The following is a 22,414-nucleotide window of genomic DNA, read 5'->3' on the forward strand; positions in this document are numbered from 1 at the left end:
ATCTGCAGCTACTTGACCCAGGGCTGGGGAGCACTCGGGCCCCTCTGTCCTGGACAACGGGGTATGTAGTGTCAGCATCATTCCCTGTGTCCTGCATGATCTACTGGGCTGGCACAGGGTGCAGGGAGCCAGGTCTGTGGTGATGCTGAACATGGGGATGGAACCCTCCCTCTCTGTGCCACCCATATATCCTGATCCCTGCCCTGACACCCCAGGGAGCAGAGCCTGGACACTGGGGAGCAAGTGCAGAGCTTAGGCCTTTATTTCCAGCAGTGGTCCCATGCAAGGACAGTGGGATGTGGCCAGTCCCAGGGTGAGAAGCATGGCAGAGCATGGAGGTCTCCCAGGGCACTGCAGGGGCTGGGCACAAGGGTGTAGGCAGAGACACAGACTGCTCCTGATCTTCATATGGCACCTGGGAGGAGATGCCAAGGGCTGGGCAGCAGTAGAGGATGGAGGGAGAACCAGTACTCAGGGTGGTAATGCCCATCATGGAGGAACCTTGGAGCAGGACAACACACCAATCACAACCATGCTCTCCATGCAGCTTGAGAGTCTCCAACTCCAGTCCTGCCTCAGATGCTGGCAAATGAGCCAGAGCCAGGAGTTTGGCAGGTCAACAGGAACTCAGAGCTGTCCCTTTGTGCCAGCAGGGGTAGGGCTAATGGCACTGTCCAGGGTGTGGAGACCACCTTGTGCTCTTCTCCTCAGCATCCATGAGCCATGATGAGCTGGCTCAACTGCTCCCCACTGGCCATGAAGGGCCCAGCCTGGTGGAGCAGCAACACCCAAAACCAGGGCTGAGCCCAGAGGAACTTCCCATGGCTGAAACCCTCCTGCCAGCCTGGTCCCAGCAAGGCTCCAGTCTGCCTCAGAGTTGGAATGGTAACAGTCTCCATGGCTGGGACACACTGGCTCAGGGGACTGTCTGGAGAACTGGGGAAAACCAAACATCCCTGAAGCCCCGTGGAAATGTGAATTTGCCCCAGCTGCAGATTCCGGTCCATTCTGCAACTCTTCTTTCTCCTGCAGGCAATGGGGCTGAGCCTGAGCAGCCCTCAGTCATTGTCCCAGCAGGCCAACAAAATAGCTACAGGTTGAATTTCCCTAAGTCCAGGTATCCCAGGACTGGTTCTTGCAGGGGATAGTCTTCTCAGGGGGCAAGACCAAAGGAGCATGGCCTTTATCCAGACTGTCCCAAACACAGGACAAGGTGCTGTGTGTAGGGGATGCCACATGTCACCTCCGTTTTCACCACACACAGCCGCAGAGCTGCCCCCCATGGCCCCTGCCTGGGACCAGCGGGGCACCAGTGCCAGGCAGGGTCAGGCACACTTGCCCTTGCGAAGGCAGAAGGGCAGCTCCTGCACAGGGACCAGGATGGTGCTGAAGATGGGCCGGTAGCCCTCGGGCAGGACCTGGGGGTGCTGAGCCATCATTTCCAGAACCACGTGCCGCACTTCCTTGGAGACGTCCCCGCGGATATCCAGCAAGGTGGAGATGTGCTCATCGCTGGGCAGAGAGACAGGGGTGAGCCCGGGCACTGCTCGTGTCCTGCAAACCTCCCCCAAGCCAGAGAAGCCAAGCCAAGGCCAGGGGAAATCTAGTACTAAGAAGCATGTTCTTGGAAACAATTCCCCCAAACCTTTTGAATTCGGTTTGGACTTTTCCAATTTGGTGTTTTGTCACTTTTTACAGTTTGTTTGGCCACCAAATACAGACGTGCAAACACCATAGCAGAACTGCTGTTTTCTTTACCCCTTTGCCTTTGGGACTTTTCAAGAACCCCCCCAAATCTGGAGCATGGGAAAAGGAAACCTCGGGGCGAAGGGGGTAAAGGCTCAAATTTCTGCTCTGCTGTGTCACCTCACAGGGTGCAGCCCAAGACTGGTTCTCCCGGGTAGTCCCTACCCCCTCCTGCAGGGAGTACTTTACCTGACATCGGGGTACTTGGTGATGAAGCCCAGCACCTCCAGGCTGAGTAGTGCTGGGTCTTTGAGGCAGATCAGCTCCCTCAAGGCAAAAACAGCCTCCAGGCTCTGCTGGCTCTGGTCCAGGCCCTGGGAGGGAAAGCAGCCAGGTGTGAGACCCCGAGGAGGTCTCACAGCAGTGGCTGAAAAGACAGCTGTGTCCTCAGTGCCCACCTGGAGACCTGAGCCACTCAACATGTCCCACCCATCGTGGGCTGCTGGGCAGGGTGATGGTCCCCAGAGTCCCTAATCCAGCCAGGTCCTCCCATATTGGCCTCACAACCACCCAAGTGTTAACAGTCCCACTTGTTCGTGGGCTGTGGGCAGGACGGGAGCAGGAAGGTGAGGTGATGCTCCCTTTCCGTAGCGAAGCCCCAGCTCCCCACCATACCCAGCCCCTCTCACCAGGCTACAGAAGAGCTCCCGGAGCTGCGTGGCGTCCTGCAGCAGGCGGTGGCACAGCTGGCCCCGCTCCTCCCGGCTCTTGCACACCATCTTCCTCTGCAGGAGTGCCCGCAGGTACTGGTTCGCCACCAGGAGCTCACTCTCTGCCAGCAGGAGCTGGGCAGGGGACAGCTGTTAGCGCTGGCATTGCCTGGGTGTCCAGACCACATCCCCCAGGGAAAGACAGATGCAAAAAGGGCTGATACAACACCAAGCCATGGGAACCAATCTCCTGGGAACCCCCTGCCCCTCTGAAGGGACAGAGAAAACAGCTGGATTTGGGAGAAGCCCTGAACATCTCCACGTGGTGCTCTCTTGGACTGCAGATTCAGACACAGACTCTCGAGCACTCCCAGCACCCTGCACCCCAGCACGGCCCTCTCTGCCCAGCCTCCCTGTCCCACAGACAAGCAGCCGTTCGAAGGAGGTACCGTGAACACGGGTTTCCTGACGCGGGAGAACTCCTTTGCATACTTGTCAATCACTTCACACATGCTGCCGACCAGCTGGGACCCGGAGAGCCACTTGCGGGAAGGCAGCTGCAGGCAGAGGGGCTGGAGGGAGCAGAGGAGCAGTGTCTGTGCCCTGCATCATCGCAGAGCTGCCAGCTCATGGCAGCACAGCACCCACAGCTGCTCCCTGGCACCATGGCCACTTTGCCTTGCAAAGACCCCAAGCCACTGCTGCCAGGCAAAACTCAATGTAAAAACAGCAGAGGCAGATGTTTTTAGATTGAGCTGTCAAAACTCGATGTAAAACAGCAGAGTGGTTAAGGTTAGCAAATTATGGAAACACTGTGAGTGTCCCTCCCTGACACCCAGAGAGCCTCATTTTAGGGCTTTATCTGGGTCATGATACACACATGAGGAGTGGGCAGCAAGCTGCTCCTCACATACTTGCTTTTTGCCTGTCCTGCTGTGGTTCTATTTTTAATTTCCACTCCTCCCCACTTCCCTTATGTAGACATAACATGTTTTTTGATTTCCTACTCCTGCCCTGCTGTCCTTGCCTGTCTTCCTACTTACAGGCACACACTCCTGTCTCTGCTGGGGCCACTGCTGTCTGCAAGCTCTTCACCCTTTGGCACTTCCTTTGTTTTCATGGCATTCAAGCCCTAAATAGTAATGTTGTTAATTATTCCAGGTTTTTGGTTCAGACTCCAGGAAAGCTAAATTTGACTACACTAGCAGGAAACTACTTATGCAGTTGCACATGGATTCGTATCCTCCACACAGACTTTGCTGCTATCGAGCTGGTTTTCTGCCATGGAACAGCCAGAAGAAGGAGCATCAGGCAGCTTGGGGGGCTGTGGCTCCTGGTCTCTGTCCGTTACTGATTTGGGGGCCATAAGCCATCTGCCCCAGTGATACAGGGTGGTGCTGTTGGCAGCAGACATTGGTTGGTTTATCATGGTCTGGGGGACAGGCTGGCAGAGATGTCTGCAGGGTGATAGCAGGATACAGAGTACATGGCAGGGACCCTAGGCAGGAATAAACTCAAGCCTGGGGTGTTGCAGTAGGGCTGTTCTTTCTGGGTTCAGCTTTATTGCAGCCCTGTCAGCCTCAGGTGCTGGACCAACATACCTGCAGGTCTAGGAGCAGTTCCTCCAGAAGCAGCTGGGTGGCTTTTTTCTGCATCCTGTCAAGAGCAGCCTGGAGGGATGCAGGGACTTCTCTGCAGGCAGTGTCAGGGTGCAGGGAGGAGACAGAATTGCTAGGAGAGAGAAGGTACAGGTAGCCTGGGAAGCGTAGTGGGAACACTAGCCCCAGGGAGGATGGGGGTGGGTGTTGCTACAAGACCTACCAGGTGCTGGTGCAGGTTACCTGAGAGCCAGGTTGTTGTTGAGCACGGCCAGTAGGTGGGAGATGTAGTACTTGGGAACGGCCCGGTCCTGCTGGTGCTCCTTCCCACACTGCACCAGGGCTTCCCGCAGGCTGCAACACACAGAGGCAGCCGTGATGGGCAGGCAGAGCCCCAGGTGTCCCACCACAGGCACCTGGCCCTGGGATGCTCCTGGGGACACATGGACCTCCCACAACCCTCCCAGCTCACTTGGTTCCTTTCAGATTCTGACACCAGGTTGGAGAGTGACAGGTTGTTGGGCAGGGTGGGACAGTGGGACCCATTCTGGATCCCCTTGAGAGGGCTCAGCAGACAAGTATTTGGGGCAGCAGGACCTGAGAGGTGATGCCTCCAAAGGTTGAGACAGGCTACCTACATGAGTAGACAGGCTGCTGAGCCTTCTGTGACCTGGATGAACATTTGGTGCCCTACAGCAGATCTCCACCACCAGCCTGTGATGCTTAGCCATGGCCCCAAGGTCTGTGAGGGTGGACAGGGATGTGAGTGGTTCCACTGACCGGCCCAGGAATGCCTCAAGCTCCTCCAAGGCCATGTTGTAGATCTTCTGTTGCAGAGAGTCAGTGATCAAGGAAGCCACCTGGATGTTCTCATTCAGCATCTGCAGCAGAAGAGGAAAGTGGAGGTAATTCAGGGAAAGCCTGCGGGCCACAGACTCCTTTTTAGGAGGTCTCAGCATGGCCGTGCCCCATCTGTACCCATGTTCTTGGGGTCCCACCTGCATGACAATGGCAGGCAAGGCTGACTGGAAGAAGCCCTGATGGTCTGTCTCAGGTTCCTCTTCCTTGAACCATTCCTTGAACTCCACGTCCAGGGTCCTCTGCATCCACTCGAACACGCTAGCCTGCAGGATGGACACCCACCACAGGCAGCCCAAGAAGCCAAGTACAGACTCCCTTGAGACCCAAGATAGCACAGCAGCAAGTCCTGGGTCTCATCCCAGGCTCATGGTCTGCAGCTGCTGTCAGAGCAGATGCTTGACTCAGTGGGAGTCACTGGGTCCCCGTCCCACTCACTCACCTTGACTTTCATCACATATCTCCTCTCTGTCTGATCCACAAGATCAGAGGACATCAAGGGATCCAGAGCAGAAACATCCACTTCTGGGAGGAGGTCAGGATGACCCATCATCTCTGGGCTGGAGGGCAGAGGTGGGGCAGGGCTAGGAAGGCCTGTTTTCCAGGAATTCCTACCTGTCCCTCTGCTCTCCTGACCATCATCCCCTGGCAGCCAGAGACACTCTCCCAACCCATGAGCTGGTGAACAACCCAGCTCTCCACAGCATCCCCTGCTTGGTTGGTGCTGGGGTTGGTGCTGACCTGTGGTACACACGGAGCGCCCACTCAAGAAGGAGGAAGAGTCCCTGTTTGTCCAGGTCCTCCCGCAGGATCTCCTGGATGTGGCTGGTGAGGGCCTGGTGGTAGGTGGCAGTGCAGACACTGAGGATGTTGTAGTGAGCTGGGACACACTGAACCATCAGGTCCTTCACCACACGCAGCTCAGACACGATGTCCATCTGCAGTGCTGCCAGGTGCTTGGCCAGCCCTGGCCCCTCAGCATCCATGCGGGGAGCATGGAAACGGGCTCCTGTGATGGTGTCCTGGAGGACCTGATAGAACTTCTGCCTCCAGCCCTTTGGGCGGCCAGGGGGCAGGAAGGTGGCCTCTAAGAGCAGAGTGTCATCTATTTTCTCCTCCCGCTCGATGATCCTTACAGCAGTGACAAAGAGAACGGGGTCCTCACGCACCAGCCGCAGGCTGCTGCCCACAATGTCCCACAGCTGCTTGGCCAGGCTCTCGTTGAGGTCCTGCAGGCCACTGAAGTAGGACAGCACCGTTGCCTGGGCACTGGAGAGCCCACGGAGGTGCAGCTGGGAGAGGATGTCATCCCGGAGTTGCTCCACCATCATGAGCTCCACGTGGGCCTCCAAGAGATGCTGCCCATGGAGCAGCTGCAGAATATGGGAGAAAACCTCGTGGACTGTGAGAGAGGGAGGAGAGATGACAGCACTGAGTATGGAGATGAAAGGGTTTGCAGCAGGGACATAGATGCAGATTATCCATGAGATGGTGAGGGGGAACGTATCGGGCTCTGGGAACACCTTTGGATCAGGCCCTGGGGAAGCAGGGATATCTCCATTCACCCAACTGGCAAAGCCTGAGTGACCTGCTCAGGCATTACCAACAGCCTTGCCCAGGGCCCACGGTTGGACTGAGGTTTCCCCAGTGCTTTCCAGCCCAAGCTGACCAGGACTGGGCCGGTGCCTTACCCGAGAAGATCTGGGGCAGCACCTGGACCACCGAGGCCAGCTGCACATGCTCCTCCATCAGCTCCCTCATCTGCTGGAGGCCCTGGAAGTGGTCTGCGCTGTCGAGCAGGGCCCACCGTGCAGCCCCCAGGTCCTGGCACACGCTCTGCACGTCCTGGGCCGCCGACCGCAGCTGCTCCAGCCCTGCACTTACCCCCTCCAGGTAGGACTGGACAGTTGACTGGGGAACAGAAAAGGATGGAGGGGCAGTGGAGCAGCTCCAGAGGGCAGGAGGACTCCACACTTCCCCAGTCCTGCATGATCTGTGTTGCAGGCACTCTCCCAGCCACAACAAGGTCCAGGGTAAACAGTAATCAGATGTTGCTTTCAGTTTTAAAAGATTACTTTGTTTCTGCAAAAGAGCAGCTGGTCACAGGGCCCCCATGTGCTCCCAAGGCATGAAGGACCTCAGTGGCCATATAAAGCCTCCTCCCAAATGGAGTGCCATCGTTTCCAGCCCTGCAGTGGCACATCTCCATGCCCTATCCACTCATTTAACAACCTGCTCCTGGTGCCAAGAATCACCAGCAGCAAGTTGCTTTCACTGAGGCTTCCCAGACAATTCATCAAGAGTCAGGATAGGAGAAACCATCCCTAAAATTATCAGGAGAAAGTTGTGGGGCTCAGACTGATTCAGTCCTGAGGTTAATAATTCCTTGGGTCATGCAAAAGGGAAGGTGGGTGAGAAGGTAGGTGTGCAGGGGGACTGGGACAGCCCTAACAAATGTGTAGAGATGGAGTTTTCCCTGTGGAGATCCACAGGCAGGGGCAGGTTAGTGCTCTGTGCCTCCTCCCAGCCATGAGGCACTGCAGCCTCTGGGGCTGGGATGGGGCAGTGATGGGGTGAGCTGAGTCCTGCACATGGAATGTGCTGAACCCCCTTGGTGTTTTATTTTGAAGGATTCTCGGACACGCAGAAGACTCTTTTTAACACTTCAGACACTGCCTGGGGCTAAGGCAGAGGGTGAAGGGGGTCTTCTCCCCCCAGTAATTGCACTTCGCCCACTAAGCACCAATCAAAGAAAATTATTTTATCAAAAGAGGAGATACAGAAGACTGGTCCGGCAAGAGTGGACCCAGCTGGGATCCCTGCCTGAGGAGGGGGTGTGGCTGCAAGTGTCCGTGGGATGGGCAAACACACACCTTCAGCCGGGACTGGATGGAGTTGTTCCTCTGCGTTTCTCGTCTCCGGTAATGCCCGAGCCCCTCCAGTTTCTCGGGGCGGTAAAACACCCCTGAAGCCCATTTCAGAGCGGCTCCTCTCGCCAGTTTCTCAGCCTTCTCTGCTTCCGGCCACTCCTCGTCTGGGGAAGAAGCCAGGGGTCAGTGAGCACAACCAAGTGGGGCAGGAAGGGCCCCTGAGGCCAGAGGCAGGAAGCTCGCCGCCAGTCGACTTCCAAGCACAGACGGACGTGGGAAGCTGGGCAGCATGGCACCAAGAGGGTCCATCCACAAGGGTCCCCCAAGATGCCACTACCACGGCCTGGGGTTGTCACAGCAGCTGAGGCAGCAAGAAGGCTGCCCCGGAGCGCTGTGACTCAGCCTGCCAGCCCAGATTGTCCCCAGGCTGAGCGCACATCCCAGCTGCTCCCCCAAATGCAATGCTGGGTTGTCTGAGTGGGGTCTGATGACACTCGGGAAGCTGTCAGCAGGGTTGAGACTCCAGCAGTGAGTCAGCAGGAGGGATAGGGTGATGGCAGCTCTCGCAGGAAGGAGAGCCAGGCTGAGGTGAGGATTGGAGACTCCTGGTCTCCCCAGAGCACCCATGCAGCTGCATCCCCCTTGACACAGGGTCCAAGGCCATGTCAAAGAGCTCCTGGCCACAGAGGAGGGCTGAGAACCAGCACAGTTCTCACACATCATTCCAAGTCCCCAGTGCCTGGTTTCATCATTCCCCCACCCCATCCTATCCCCAGACACTCCCTGCAGCCGCGCGGGACTGCCAGCCAGTGCCAAGCCAGGCTCCTGCTCTGCTCTGGCAGCCTTGGGGACCAAGAGGTTAGGGAGCAGGACAGCAGCTTTGAGACTAAAACGTGCGGTGAGCAGTACTGCCCCGGCGCAGGTATCCCAATCAGGGAGCACAGCCAGGCTGCCACCCCGCAAGGACACAAGGCACCAGCCCCGGCACAGAGAAAAGGTCCTTGGACCGCTTGAGGGAGGACGGGGTGGTGACGCAAAGGGCAGGGGAATCCCCAAAATGTGCCGCAAGCAGCAGCATCCCTTCCCTGCCCATCTCGCCGGCTCCCCGGGGCGCATCATCCCCGTTACCTCTGGGGCTGGCGGCGCGCTCGTCCTCCGCAGACATGCCCATGGTGTCCAGGCTGTGCGGAGCTGCGGGGCCAGGGCAGGGCTGCGGAGGAAGCCGGCTGCCGTTTCCTCAGCCGGAACAGCCGCGCTCCTCAGAGCCTCATTGTGTTCCCGCAGCCGCGCTCAGGACGTCAGGAACGGGGGGCGGAGGGAAGGGGGGACACGGGAAGGCACCGCGACGGCCGCAGGTCTGAGGAGTAGAAATCACGGAATCAAAGGATCGTTTAGGTCGGAGAAGCCTAAAATCCTCTAAAATCATCGAGTACCAGCCGTTATCTGCCAAGCCCACCACTAAAACACGTTCCTGAGTGAAACATGCACACGCCTTTTTAACATACCCACGGATGGCGACTTCACCACTGCCCCGGGCCACATTTTCCAGTGCCTGACCATCCTCTTAATAAACAAATTTCCCCTATTAGCCAATGTAACCCTCTCCTGACTCAGCTTGAGGCCATTTCCTCTCGTCCTGGAGATCATACCCTGTCTACCCTCACCGGCACCCCCTGTTCTCCGGACACTCAGCCCTGTCCGTGCCCGCAGCGCTGCCCCCTCGCACCAACCCTGGTTCGGGGAGGACAGCGCGGTGTCAGACCCCAACCCATCCACAGAGCGAGCCCACTCGAGGCTGGATCCACCACGAAGGGGTGCGCTGTGCCAGCTTGACCCGAAGGGGAGAAGCTGGGGATGGACCCTCCCTGGCTGCGGGTGGAGCTGGAGATGTGTCCCTGCCACAAACTGCCTTCCCCGGGCACAGACTGGATGATTCCCCCGGCACTGGGTGTGCTGGAGCAGCAAACCTCCCCTGTCACCCGGGCTGCGAGAGCTGGGTAGATGGATGAGGTTTGGCTCCGGTACCATAGGGCGGGAGTTTGACTTTGGCACCGCAGAACGGCGAGGGGATGAACGCAGCCTTGGCTTTACCCCGGGTGACCCCCAAACCGATGGGGCTGACCAAACACACCGTGAGCAAAGCAGAACATCTCCCTACCCCCGGGAGGCGGTGGGGGGGGGGGGGGGGAGTTCCCCCGTCCCCGCCCCGTCGCCGTCCCCGCCCCGGAGGTTCCCGGGGAGCCCCGCGGCCCGGAAGCGGATGCGCGGCCCCGGAGCCGGCGGCGGGCAGATGGCGGAGTGCGGGGCACAGCCTCCCGGGGGTGGCAGCGGGGCTGCGGGAGCGCCCAGCCGGCACGAGAAGAGCCTGGGGCTGCTGACCACCAAGTTCGTGTCGCTGCTGCAGGAGGCCAAGGACGGCGTGCTCGACCTCAAGCTGGTGCGGGGGCAGCGGGCGGGGGGCGAGGGCTCCGCCGCTCCGGGGGTGGGCTCCGGTGGGACCGGTCCTCCGGCGGCCGGAGCAGGTTTGGACGGGGAGAACGGGGACATGGCAGAGCCCGGTGCAGCAGGTGGTTTAGATTGGATTCCAGGAAAAATTTCTTCACGGCAAGAGTGGTCAGGCACTGGTGAAATGGGCTGCCCAAGGCAGCGGTGGAGTCACTGTCCCTGGTCAAAAGGCTTGTGGATGTGGTGGTTAGGGTAGTTAGGGACTTGGTTTAGTGGTTGGGATCGATGATCCCGACGGGCTTTTCCAGCCGTACTGATCCTCTGTTTCTAGGTGCACGGCAAGCGGGGTCCCCGGGGGTGCGGCAGAGCTGCCGGCCGTGCACAGTGTTCTGCATTGGCCGCTCTCACCCCCTCCTGCTCCTCCTTCACAGCCCTTCTGCCCACCCCATCGGGATGTCCCAGGCGCTCTTCTTTCCCCAGGACCTTGCCAGACATTGCAGGTGTACAATGTACAAACATCTGCTTCAATTGCAGACCCATTTGACCACCTTGTTCTCTTCTGTGTTCTTGCCCTGCACTTGATCACTGGCGCCATAATGATCTGGCCCTGCAAAGCCTCAGACATCTACAGAAACACGTACCTATAGAAACTGTCCATAGGGCACTTAACTCTCCCGGCACACACCAGGAAGGGGAGTGTCGTCAGAGTCACCTGCCAGAGGCTGTCCCCGATGCCTTTAGGCAGTGGAGAAGTGCTCCATGAATGAATCTTGCTTCTGTATTTTTAAGGTCTTCACCTAGAGGAAGTAACACTGTGTCGTGTACAGTACTTAATCTCTGGCCTTCCCTGTTGGGGAAGTTCCTTTGCTGTGGTTTGTATAAGCACCTCTTAAGTGGGCACATGTGTGAGACAGACAAGTGCCAGAAAACCCCAGTAATGCAGGGCTGGAGGAGTTTCCTGGCTCTATGCCTGTGCCAAATTGTTTTCTCTTTGGATTTGACAGTATCTTTCTTCTTCAAGTGTCCATTAAATGGATTCATGTTGGTCAGTGTGATTTGTGTAGCTGTGTGGTGTAGGGTCTCCAAAGTCCTGGCCCATCACTGGAGGTGACAGGGACATGTTTCCTGTGCTGACCTGTTCTGTTTGCCTTGCCACTGACATTGTTGGTTCTGGCTGTGCACACATGAACTCTTGCTGGTGCCAGGTTGCTGTGTGGTAGTGGAAACAGTGCCAATCCTCGAGTCCCGAAGCCTGAGGGGAAAAGGGTCATGTGAGCTAGGCAGGGAACCCCCAGGGTTGCTCATGTTTACTCTCCACCTGGAATAATGTATTTCAAACAGAGGAATCTCTTGAAAAGATACTGGTTCTTTGTCAAGTGGCATCAGTTCAGCTTTAGAAAAGATCTTATGAATGTTGATTTCACTGAAGTGTTGCACAGATAGCTCTCAGCATTCCCCTTCCCATCTCCAGCTCTACCCCAAGAGAGCACTGAATTTTTAGGCTGCTAAACTGTTTTCTAGCACTGCTTTGCTGCTGGAAAATGGTGATTTTTGGATCCATTACAAGCAGGATTGCTGAAATTTGGTTTGTGTTTAGTGGGGAGGCTGTGGGGTGAGAAAAAAGAATGAGTGACTTCTTCTCATAGTCATATGAGATCAAGAACATGGCTGTGTAACTTGAAGCGCTGGAACAGGAGAGGTATGAAATGGGGAGCAAAGTACTTGGACGGGAGTTAATCTGATGGGCAGGAAGGAGCTAAACATGACTGAGAGTTTGGAATTAAGTGTCTTAACCTTTTTCAGGCTGCAGATACCTTGGCTGTGCGACAGAAGCGACGGATCTATGATATCACGAATGTCCTGGAAGGCATCGGGTTGATTGAGAAGAAGTCCAAGAACAGTATCCAGTGGAAGTGAGTGGCAGAGATGGTCTAAATCGTTCACAGGTCCCTTCTAGTGCAGGTTTAAGTGACAGTGGGATTAAAATGCCCTATGCAGAGGGAGGTTCCTCAGTGGTCCATGCTTTTGCCTCCCTAGCTGGGCTGTGCTGATGGTACAGTTAGGAAAGCTGAAGTACTTTTGGTGTCTCTCTTACAGCAAAGGTGTTATTTTGGAACAAACTAAATATTTGCACTGCCTTGGGCTACAAAAGATCCCTGTCATGACACTGGAGGTGGGGAAGAGTCCTGCTAGACTGTGGGAAGTAGAAAGATGCACCAAACATTACTGTGCTGGGAGGTGGGGATCTAGAGAAGGTGCAGACATGGGTTTCCAGGCAGTCTGGCACTGATGTGTGACACAGGTGGGAATAAGAGGCTGGCAGAGAGGTTGGGGCTGTCTGGGTGTCTCCAGAGGCTGATCTCACCCAATTTTGCTTTACCCAGGGGGGTGGGTCCTGGCTGCAACACACGTGAAATAGCTCACAAACTGATTGAGCTGAAGGCAGACATTGAGGACCTGGAGCAGCGGGAACAGGAGCTGGAGCAGCAGAAAATGTGGGTTCAGCAGAGCATCAAAAATGTTACAGAAGACATGCAGAACAGTCGATATCCTTTGTGTGAACTGATGGGTCTGTCTCCGTGTTCACTTGCTGGGCTGGGAAGCAGAGACCTGAGGGCTTGGTGGGCACTGACCTGTTACTGCTGGAGAAGCTGCACTGGAAGGGTCAAAAGGCAGCACCTTGGTTTGAAATTAGGGTAACTGTCCAGCCTGGAGACCTGCTTTTCTCTGCATCCAGCTTGTCCTCTGGCTTTTGGAAGTAAAAAAACAGAATAATGTTTACCACAGTGAGAGGAGTGCTTCTTTCTGAGTCACAGGTGACACTTTTCTTGAGTGCAGAGCTCTTGTGGTTTAACTATCTCAGGATGTCAGTTCTGACGGGCATGAAGCTTGCAGACCTCACCTGCAGACCACTTCAGAGTGTGGCATGGAGATCCTTCTGGGAATGGTGTTCCTTGTGCTCAGGAAGGAAACACCAGGTGCCCTTTGAGCTCTCTGTCTGTGCAGGAGGCCACAGCCTTTCTCCTTAACCTTGGGAACATTAGCATATGTGACACATGAAGATATCTGCAAGTGTTTCACAGGTGAGGAAATGGTGCTCCATTGGAAAGATGTGATGTTGCAGGCCTTTCAGTCTGTCCCACCTGCTCTTTTTTCCCCAAGAAAGGGTGGGCACCAGACCATGGGCTGCCCAACAGCATCAAGTGAAATGTCAGTTCTGATGCCATCCTGGGTTTGTGTACCACTGAGCTGTAGCTTTGTTGTCTCCATTAGAGGGGACAGGCCATATCTTTTACTTGTGCTTGCTTAAAGGAATAGAGGTGCTACTCCTAAGGAAATGTTCTTGATGGGTTTCACTGTGTGGGTGTATGTATGTTATGTTAGAAGCACTTAATTTTAAGGGCTTGGGTGGACAATGCTCTAATGACAGGAAAATAATTTTATTGCACAGTAGAAATCACGGTGTAAGTAGGGAAATAGTATTAAAGGTGGTTCCTTAGCTACATAATTTGCCCTGCCAACAAGAATGCAGGAAGGAGACAGTGGAGGACAGAAGGGAATGCACCACTTGCTCTGCCCTCACTCTCTTCATTCCTAAAGTTATAGGGGGGCTGTATCAAAAGTCCTTGTTCTGTCTCTGGGCAAAAGGGAAGAAAACCCACAGGAGTCTTTGTTCTTTCTGTTGCCAATTCTAATGATAGGTGTAAGACCAGATTAATGCCTGGTGGCCATCATGCAGTGGGGCAGCCTCAGTACATGAACTCTTCCCAGCTGTAGTGGTGCAGAGTCACAGCTCCTTTCTGCTTCAGTGGGTGCCTGACCTCTCCTGACCTGGCAACCTGCATCTGCTTGGTTGCTGCAGAGATTGAAGCTGTTTATCCTGGCTGCCTCCAGCCATGCATAATTTCACCTGTGTCTGGCTCTCCTCATCTCCTCCAAGTACTTTTCTCACCCTGCACTTCATCAGCTCCTCTGTTTGCTGTTGCTGCCTTTGTGCTTTCCTTGTTCATCAAGTTCCTGCTGGTGTAACGGCTGCATCACCATCCCCTTGGCTTTACTGTTTCTTCTGGTTGAAGGTGCACTTTTGGGGGCAGGGATTCTGTTTTCAGTTTGACAGTGCTGGGGGCCAGATCACTTGTAACAGCTTGGAAGAGTTTACTGGAGACCAGCAGACAGCTCATTGCTTGGCTGGTTGAGTGAGTGCTTTGCATTTCTTTGCACCTGGTTTTTGTAAACCGGTTTGTGTCTGAGGTCAGACCTCACCAAAACATGCTGAGATTAGATCTTACTGAGGGTAGGTGTCAGTTCCCTCTAGACTGGAGGCTTCATCCATTGTTTTCCATTGCCTGTCCAGTTTTCCTGTATGAATATGCCTTACATGACTGTTTTTCCTCTCCTGAACACCTGAGCCTTACGGAGGTTCTTTGGTGGACCTCTTGTGTTCTTGAACTGTGGTGCAGACTGAGTTTTAGCTCCTGTTTTTTTTCTAACTGACTGCTATTGAACTTGCTTGATCCAAGATTTCCACTCTTGGACTCCTGTCAAATAGAGATTAATTAAAAAAAGAAAGAAGAGAAGTAAGAATATGTCAGGTTTTAGTAACTGGGAAACATAATTTCCCCACCTGTTGCTGTGATGCATTTTGCACTTGCAGATTCAAAAAGGAAGTGGAAACCTACTGGGTGCTGTTTTGCACAAGTATTTGGGACATATTTATCAAAGGAGATACAAACCCAGCACCTGTCTTTTAAACTAACAGGTCTTACAGCTTGAGCTGGTGTCTTTGAGCTTTATTATTCATTTTCAATGTCTTTTACATTTTTATTAAGTGTAGATTTGTTAAAGAAGTCCCATCCAATTGGCAAATCCCATGTTATTTTTAATCCCTTTACCTTTTGCTGATCTGACTTTCGATTGCCTGCCTGAAATTAAGGGATGTGCTTTTCTGCTGTCCACTCTCTCTCATCACTCTGAGCATCTTCTGTGTTAATTACCAAGTGAAGCTTAGTCAGAATACTGGGGAATTGTGAATGTTAACCACACTAAAGCTTAAATATTCAAAGTGAAAGCTGCAAGCTGCTTGATCTAAATATGCCAGATATTCACAGCTCTGGTATTTCTCTGTTCATGTTTCTCTAAACCTAGATATGGGCTGGGAGCTGCTCCCAGCAGCTGTTGAGTTATTAGGGTGCAGGTCTTAAGCAGCTGCAGAACTTGGAAAGGAAGGATTCTGTCAGCCTGTGCTGGGCTGCATGTGGAGGGCATGTGCTGGGCTCTGTGGAGGGTCCAGTACAACTAAAGCAGCTCTGGCCAGTAGAGACTGGGGAATGTTGGTTTTCAGGTATTGGGACACCAGCCTGAGGTTGGCAGCCTGGCTCTGAGCCTGGTTAAGCCCCATTTCTCTGCTGGCAGTGCAGCTCTTTTGTTTCTAATTCATATCTAAAAGCTTGTGATAGCAGAATGAAGGATACTTGCCTTAGGATTCAAATGTTCTGAAGAGTGAATTTAAGCCAATTCTTCTGAGGAAAAGAGAGATTAGTCTTGATAAGGACACTGCTGAAAAACTTCAGAGTTGCATTGGTAGCAGCTTTGCAGGTTCTTTGTGTCCTGGGCTGTTGGCCCATAAGGAACTGTATGATGTGCTTGGGGTGTAGATGTCTTCCTTCCATGGAGTATTGGCAGGAGAAGGGGGAGGTTGAGGAGGGGCCCTTCAGCTTGTGCCCAGGAGCCCTGACTGGTTCTGTTTTCACAGGAGACACGCTCCTTGTGATTCGAGCCCCGTCCGGCACACGTTTGGAGGTTCCTGTCCCTGAGGTGAGTGATAAATTCATGGGCAGAGTGCAGGGGTTTTGTGTGTGTGTATGTTTTGCCTGTGGAAAACTGATCTGCTATTTGTAAATAGTTTTTAATGTACGTCTGTGTTTTGCTTTTGATTTTTTTCAGGGCCTAAATGGACAGAAGAAATATCAGATCCATCTGAAGAGTACAAGTGGTCCCATTGATGTTCTCCTAGTAAACAAAGATACTTGGAGCTCTCCTCCTGTTGTACTCCCTGTCCCTCCCCCTGAAGACCTCATTCAGTGCCAGGCAGCTGCACCCTCAAAACCACAAGTCCCACCACTCACCCATTTCCAGGAGGCCTCCGTCCCCAGCAGCACCCAGCCCTCCACACCAACACCCACCAGCACTCAGGACCATGGCACTCCCACACAGAAGAATGGAGCCACAGGTGAGAGGGAGCTACAGAAGGCATAAACAGGATGGTGGCTGGTAGAGAAGGGTACATTCCTTGGGCCTGTTTGGGCTGGCACTGCTGGATGTGCAGTATTGAGAGCTCCTGGCAGAGGGGCATCACTGCCTTTGCTGCTGCCCTTCCTTTGGCCTTGGTTAGTGGGACTGGCTGTGCTTAGAGAGATCAGGCACTTGGCTTCAGCAGGTAGTACCAGCCTATAGGAGCACCTGTAAGGGAGAAGCTGGTCATGCAGGTTCGTTGATCAGCAGGAAATACATCCAAGTATGGACCTGGAGGAAAGCAGGAAAGCTTCTCCCTGTGCAGCCGCCTTGGGGCTGGCGGGAGATGACATTCCCGGGTGTGTCTGTGGCTGTTCCAGAGTGTGATGTCCCAGCAGCAGAGTCCAAGGGCAGTGGTGACTTCGAGGGCCAGCCGGCGGCGTTGGACACACAGCTGCTGCAGTCCTCAGCCTCACTGGACAGCAGCTCTGTTCTGCCCAGCACCTCTACCTCCTTTGAGCCCATCAAGCCCGACCCCACAGGAGGTGAGTATACTGCTTGTTTCATGTGTTGCTCCAAAGTCCTGCCGCTGGGAGTGAGGGAAAGGCTGCTGGGCCTGGAGGAAGGAGATGAACTCCATTCTGCCTTTGCTGTCAGCCAGGGTCTGCAAAGGATGGGCAGGCATTTCCCTGTGAGGCTGTCAGGAAACATGGTGACAAGGTGACTGTGTCTTGTCTAGTGTCCTGCTGCTCTCTGTGACATCAGTACTAGAAAACCTGCAAGGGACACCCGCATGACACATGTCTCTGCTGTTACATGTAGGGTTATTCCCTTTCAGTCCTTTCTGTAGAGTAAGGTCCTATTTTTGAGACTGCATAAAGCTATAGAATTTTCAGCCACCACTGAAAGCACCTTTGTAACTCAGTGAGTTTTCCGTACTAGGAGAGATCTTGTCTCCCTTTTCCTCCTTCCCTCAGGAACATTTCATCTGTCTTTAGTGATCTTGTGTTCTTAGTGACATTGCAGTATATATCTGGGGAGCTCCTTGATGTGCTTTAAAAAAAGAATCCTGGAGCTTTATGCTAGGAAATGGCAGGCTGGCCCAAGGAGAGAAAAGCATCCTCTAGGTAAGCCACACTGATGGAATGTTTTGAAGCCTAACTTCCCTGCAGAAAACACTCGAGGTCAGGTTATGGTCAGAAGAAGAAATCTTACTCTCACACAGTGCTTTTTTCACTTCTGCTGCTGGCACATCTCAGAGAAGCATGAGCTGTCTCGAGTCATCTTGGCTGTGGAATTAGGCCTTGGATGTGCATATATCTTATTACTGTGCCTCTCCAAAGGCATGTCCTCATCCTTCACAAGGTAATCAAGGCAGTGTACTGGTTGAGGTTTACAGTCACAGCTGCTGACTCTGACCATGTCCCAGGACTCCTACAAATTTATTTTGAAGTAGTGGAGCTCAAGAATTTTGTTGCTTGTCATTGCAGCAGAAATATCTGACACGGAGTGTGGGGACAGAATTTCCGGATGATTTGGGTGTCTTAAGGAGCACAGTAGGTTTGTGGGTGATTCTGCTGTAAAGCATTTCAGACTCTTCATGTAATGATCCAAACCATCTGGTTTGTTGTATTTGCAGTACTGGAACTTCCCAAAGAGCTGTCAGAGATGTTTGATCCAATGAGAGGTACGTTCATTCCCTGACCACAGCTTTTTTCTGTGCCCATCTATCCACAGAAAAGGGACAACTTGTTTGATTTGCTCCCTTTTGGATTATTTTGTGGATGTGGTTTTGTAAGGTGCTTGTGGTCATTGGTGGCTGCTGGCCCTCTACTAAAGAGTAGTTAGGCATTCTTAAAATTACTGGTTTCTGTATGTATTTTTCTGTCTCCAAGTTTCCAGCAACCTCTGTTAGCTCTTGCCTGCAGCTCACCAGCAAGAGCTTTCCTGTCCCCATGCCGACGCTAATCCGTGTTCAGCCTTCCTGTGCTCCTCCTTCAGTTTGTCAGCAGTATGGAAAAAAAAATCCCTGCTAAATCTTGTTTCAGCTTTAGCTGCCCAAGGCTAATCCAAACAAATAGTCTGGGGAGACAGTGTTCCCTCTTCAAAATACTTCTCAGTGGTGGTGGTGGAGGAACTGGTCATTTTGGAGCAGTAGGGGAGGGAGATGCTGTTACTTGTGTTTGGAGTTCTCACTCTGCCCAAGGAATGTCTGTGGGTTGCTGCCTAATGGTGGGACAGACTCTGGGCTAATGGCAGAAGAGGTGATGGAATTTGGTCTGACATAAACCTAAATTGGGAAATTTTTTATCAGTACATTTATTTCTGCCCTGCTGGCAGAATACTCTGTAGCCTCACAGCCAGGCAGGGCCAGGTACACCTAAGCACTTCAGTGGTGGTCACAGGAGATGTACAACAGCTGCCCCTAGTTCTGTGCTCTAGCAGATGCTTTGTGAAGGTTCTGCCTTTGGGTAGAAATGCCCTCAGACACAAACACAGACGTGTGAGTCTGCGTGCTCTTATCCCTGGGTTCCACAGTCAGCCTGGAGAACATCCTTCCTCCTTGCCCAGCACCTCAGCTGCAGATAGTGGATGAAATCCTGATGATGTCTAAGTACCTCACAATGTGAGATATAAACTGCTGCAAAGCCCCAGCCGTGTAGAAGATCTAACCAAAGTAACTCTACTGTTCCACTGTGTGGACACTACTGTAAAGGAGATGTTTGCTGTCTACGGTAAAGTATGTGGTTTTATGGAGTATTCTTCCTGGTTTGGAGGGGAAAGATAAAAAATCCAGGAGCAATGGACAAAATAGAGTCAACAGCTACAGAGGCAAAACTCAAGACTGGAAAAGAGCAGCACTGCAGAGCTCAGAGGAATGGTCCTTGCAGCACACTCCATGCAGCGTTTCTTATCCCTGTGTGATCCCAGTAATGTTGCCCTGGCACTGGCAGCTGCTTTGAGACTGTGCAGTCTAAGCCATGGGAGCTGGAATTCTCCCGTAGTGTTTTGTGCTGGAATTACTTTCACTACATGGTTTTATCTCTTCTAAGCACAAGCTCCCTTTCACTGCCTGCTGCACATGCTGTGCCTTAGCCAGAGAAGGGATAACAAGGGTGGGGAAAGTGGGGAACTACTCAGGAGCAGACCAGGAGAGCAGACTGTTTTGCTACCATGCTTGTCTCTTCCTCAGAATGTGTGAACTCTGAGCTGCTGGAAGAACTGATGTCATCTGAAGGTGAGTCTGAGTCTCCTGTCATGGTGTGGCCTTCCTGGGAGGAAGACCATGCTGTGTGACTTTACCCAGCTGGCAGCCTCATGACTGCAGACTTGCCCTCATCTTTTTTGGTCTGGCAGCCTCATGACTGCAGACTTGCCCTCATCTTTTTTGGGCTCTGGACACAGACTCAGCTCTCGCTGTTCTGCCAGTCCCTGGGAGAGGTGTAAGAGCCAGGAGTCTCTTCAGTTCTGTGAGGCTGACTGAAGCAACCTCAAAGACTGTTCTTGTGGGGTGGCTGCGCTGCTCAGTGCCATTGGCAGCTCTCAGCTGGGGGTGAGTGCTGAGTTTTGTAACCAGCCCTGGCTTTTTCTTTCCCCAGTGTTTGCTCCCTTGCTCCGCCTCTCCCCTCCACCTGGAGATCATGACTACATCTATAACCTGGATGAGAGTGAAGGTGTCTGTGACCTCTTTGATGTGCCTGTCCTCAACCTCTGACTTCTCAGTGCAGCTGTGAGCCCTGCAAACACGGACTGTTTTGTAACTCTTTGGAAAGTGTCTATTTTTGGATTCCTTTTGTGCTAGAGCTCCATGGCCGAGTAATTCAGAGATGCTCTCAAATGGACTCAGAACCAAGAGATGTGGACTTGCAGGCTGGGAGCTTCCCTTTGTAGTTTGCTTCTTCCTCTGGTGCACGTGCAAGATGCACGTGCAGCTTTCCTCCTGCGTCTCTCCACTGGATCCTGGGCCTCACTTCAAAGGCTCTGTGTTTTGAGTGTTCCCAGTTCACCTGCAGAGTTTGCCCACGTGCCTCTCTGAGCTTCCTCCAATCTGCATGCCTTGGTTTTTCCTGCACTCCCAGAGGCACTTTGCACCTCTTAGGTACCAGCTGCTACAAGGAGCCCCAATACCATGGTCAGTTCACAAGCCCAGGGGTTGTCAGTTAGATTTCTTTGTGTAAGTGGTTTGGATTGGGGTAGTTTTATTTCCGAAAGGCATCAAGAGGAAAAAAAATGGCACCAAAGTGTCTATTTCTTTCAGTGACTTCAGACCAAGCTAGTATGTTTTACAAAAAGCACTTTTTTGTAGCCAGCTGTGCCTCCTAGTGGGATTTAGGAGCTGAGCCCTCCTTGTAGGACCCAGGAGCACTGAGCCTTTCCCTGTTGGTGCATCAGCAGGAATGTTGGATCTGCTTTCACCAGTCTGCTGATGCACAACTCCAGGGGCTCCAACTCCTCGTTCAGCAGCTGTGCTGTTTCTACAGGGCTAAAGCAGAGGTGCCAGTATGGTTTTGTTTTTAATTTTTGGTTTTGCCTGACTGAAGAGACGTTTGAAAGGATAAGACTGCTCCAGCTGGTGCCTGTAAGGTACTCCAGGGACATCAGAGCCTGCCTGCTCATATTTGCAAAGAGCTGGGTTTTTCCAACCATTGCACTTGAACCTGCAACTGTCTGAAAGGTGACCAAGCAATTAAAATTCAGTAGTATTTTGCTGTGACAGGTTATGTAGGTGTTGTCAAAATAGTGAGCTTTTTTAACCCCTTTTTCTCTCAGGATCAGGTTTTCTGTGTATTTGAATTTGCTCCCTTAGTGCCCATACCCATACTTCCAGATCCTGATCCTGTGGCAGGTCTTTACCTACTGCGATGCTTTCTCTGCATCATTTTTCTGCAAGATTTTCTTCATTGCTTTGTAACAGAAAGTCTGCTGTTGGGTTCTTTAGGATCATCAGCTGGTACCAGGCTGGGACCTTGTGCAGTTTAGTTGGAGTAAAAATGTCCTGATGGATTTGCTTTGTATTTTGCAAGCTCCAGCTTTGGGTTTTGGTCAGATCCTGTGAGTGTCTTTAATTTTGCACATCTTCCTGCCACCACAGTGGAAGCAGCTGTCCTGCCTTTCCTGCTCTGCAAACTGCTGAACAGAGAGCCAGGCCAGGCCATGGCTGGCTGCTGCAGAGAGGGAACTTCCAGCCATCCACTTAAGCAGCTGATGTTTAATTTCTCTGCATAGCTACTCACTGCCTGTTGACCCACACAACCAGATGCAGCACCAGCACTAAGGGATGTAAAGTATGAAGAGTCTGCAGAGGTGAGAAGAGTATGTTCTTAGGACCTGTGTCCTGGAGTAGCTCCTCAGGCCCTCTTACTCTGTATGGGACTCCTCCACAAGGACTGTTCATTTCTGCAGTAACAAAGCACTAGCAGCCTCTTTGGGAAAAGCATAAAGAACTCGGGAGGAGCAATGGGACAGTAGTTTGGCAGCAGGCAGCTGCTGCTGGCAAGACAGCTAAGGTGTGAGACCCCTCTGGGGAATGAACTGCCAGCCTGCATGCAGCCAGTCCCTGAACCTTCCCCCCTCCACATGGAAGCTGACCGGGATCCCTTGGTCCTGTGTGTTAACAAGGCTCCATGGCTTTGGTGCAGCTCAAGCTCTTCATGTACTGCCTGGCCCTTGCCCTCCTTCCCAGTGTTCACCAGTTAGATGACCTCCCGAAAAGGATACCTAGAGAAAAATTTACAGTTGCAAAAGAACTTTTGATTCATATATAAAGATTATTTTTATACTTTTTTTTTTTTTTTTTGCAAGGAAAGAAAATTTGCCTGTCATATTTGTACAGAGTGTTCTCTGACATGAATAAACAAAAACTTTCCAGAGTTTCTCACCTTGCCCCAGCCTGTGCCTCCTCTCTGCCCTAGCCCAAGGTATGGGGTTCCCTGGGGTTCCCTGGGCCGTTTCCCGGCAGGAGGCCCTGTCCTGCTGCCGGAGGTGGGTCCTGCCACACCCGCGTCAGCTCAGGTGA

General features: G+C 52.9%; 2 protein-coding genes across 3 annotated transcripts; one reads left to right on the top strand and one right to left on the bottom strand.

Annotated features, from left to right (window-relative positions):
- Nucleotides 1–251: 251 nt before the first annotated feature.
- Nucleotides 252–9,029, bottom strand: EXOC3L1 (exocyst complex component 3 like 1). Of its 2 annotated transcripts, XM_062499805.1 has the most exons (13): nucleotides 8,851–9,029; nucleotides 7,726–7,886; nucleotides 6,544–6,763; nucleotides 5,594–6,254; nucleotides 5,295–5,412; nucleotides 4,993–5,118; nucleotides 4,775–4,875; nucleotides 4,238–4,348; nucleotides 3,998–4,127; nucleotides 2,846–2,968; nucleotides 2,376–2,531; nucleotides 1,936–2,060; nucleotides 252–1,512 (listed from the first exon to the last, which is right to left on the bottom strand). In XM_062499805.1, exons 1-13 carry the CDS (start codon nucleotides 8,891–8,893, stop codon nucleotides 1,326–1,328), a joined length of 2,262 nt encoding a protein of 753 aa, XP_062355789.1. In that variant the 5' UTR covers nucleotides 8,894–9,029; the 3' UTR covers nucleotides 252–1,325. The 2 variants fall into 2 exon arrangements, with proteins under 2 accessions (XP_062355789.1, XP_062355791.1); XM_062499807.1 differs by lacking the exons at nucleotides 252–1,512; nucleotides 1,936–2,060 and having other exon boundaries at nucleotides 2,476–2,565.
- A 953-nt stretch (nucleotides 9,030–9,982) lies between these two features.
- E2F4 (E2F transcription factor 4) lies at nucleotides 9,983–22,377 on the top strand. The gene is made up of 10 exons (XM_062500047.1): nucleotides 9,983–10,159; nucleotides 11,971–12,080; nucleotides 12,552–12,713; nucleotides 13,207–13,250; nucleotides 15,920–15,981; nucleotides 16,111–16,396; nucleotides 16,779–16,943; nucleotides 18,038–18,085; nucleotides 19,592–19,636; nucleotides 19,998–22,377. The coding sequence occupies exons 1-10, from the start codon at nucleotides 9,983–9,985 to the stop codon at nucleotides 20,111–20,113; spliced, it is 1,215 nt and encodes a 404-aa protein (XP_062356031.1). The 3' UTR covers nucleotides 20,114–22,377.
- Nucleotides 22,378–22,414: the final 37 nt, after the last annotated feature.

Source organism: Cinclus cinclus, chromosome 11 (assembly GCF_963662255.1).
Source record: "Cinclus cinclus chromosome 11, bCinCin1.1, whole genome shotgun sequence".
Classification (NCBI taxonomy): Eukaryota; Metazoa; Chordata; class Aves; order Passeriformes; family Cinclidae; genus Cinclus; species Cinclus cinclus.

Coding starts and splice junctions, on each gene's coding strand:
- E2F4 (XM_062500047.1), top strand. CDS start 9,983: ATGCGCGGCCCCGGAGCCGGCGGCGGGCAGATGGCGGAGTGCGGGGCA. Junction 12,081..12,551: donor AAGAACAGTATCCAGTGGAA/GTGAGTGGCAGA, acceptor TGCTTTACCCAG/GGGGGTGGGTCCTGGCTGCA. Junction 16,944..18,037: donor CAAGCCCGACCCCACAGGAG/GTGAGTATACTG, acceptor TTGTATTTGCAG/TACTGGAACTTCCCAAAGAG.
- EXOC3L1 (XM_062499805.1), bottom strand. CDS start 8,893: ATGGGCATGTCTGCGGAGGACGAGCGCGCCGCCAGCCCCAGAG. Junction 7,887..8,850: donor GCGCGCCGCCAGCCCCAGAG/GTAACGGGGATG, acceptor CTTCTTCCCCAG/ACGAGGAGTGGCCGGAAGCA. Junction 6,764..7,725: donor CCATCCAGTCCCGGCTGAAG/GTGTGTGTTTGC, acceptor TCTGTTCCCCAG/TCAACTGTCCAGTCCTACCT.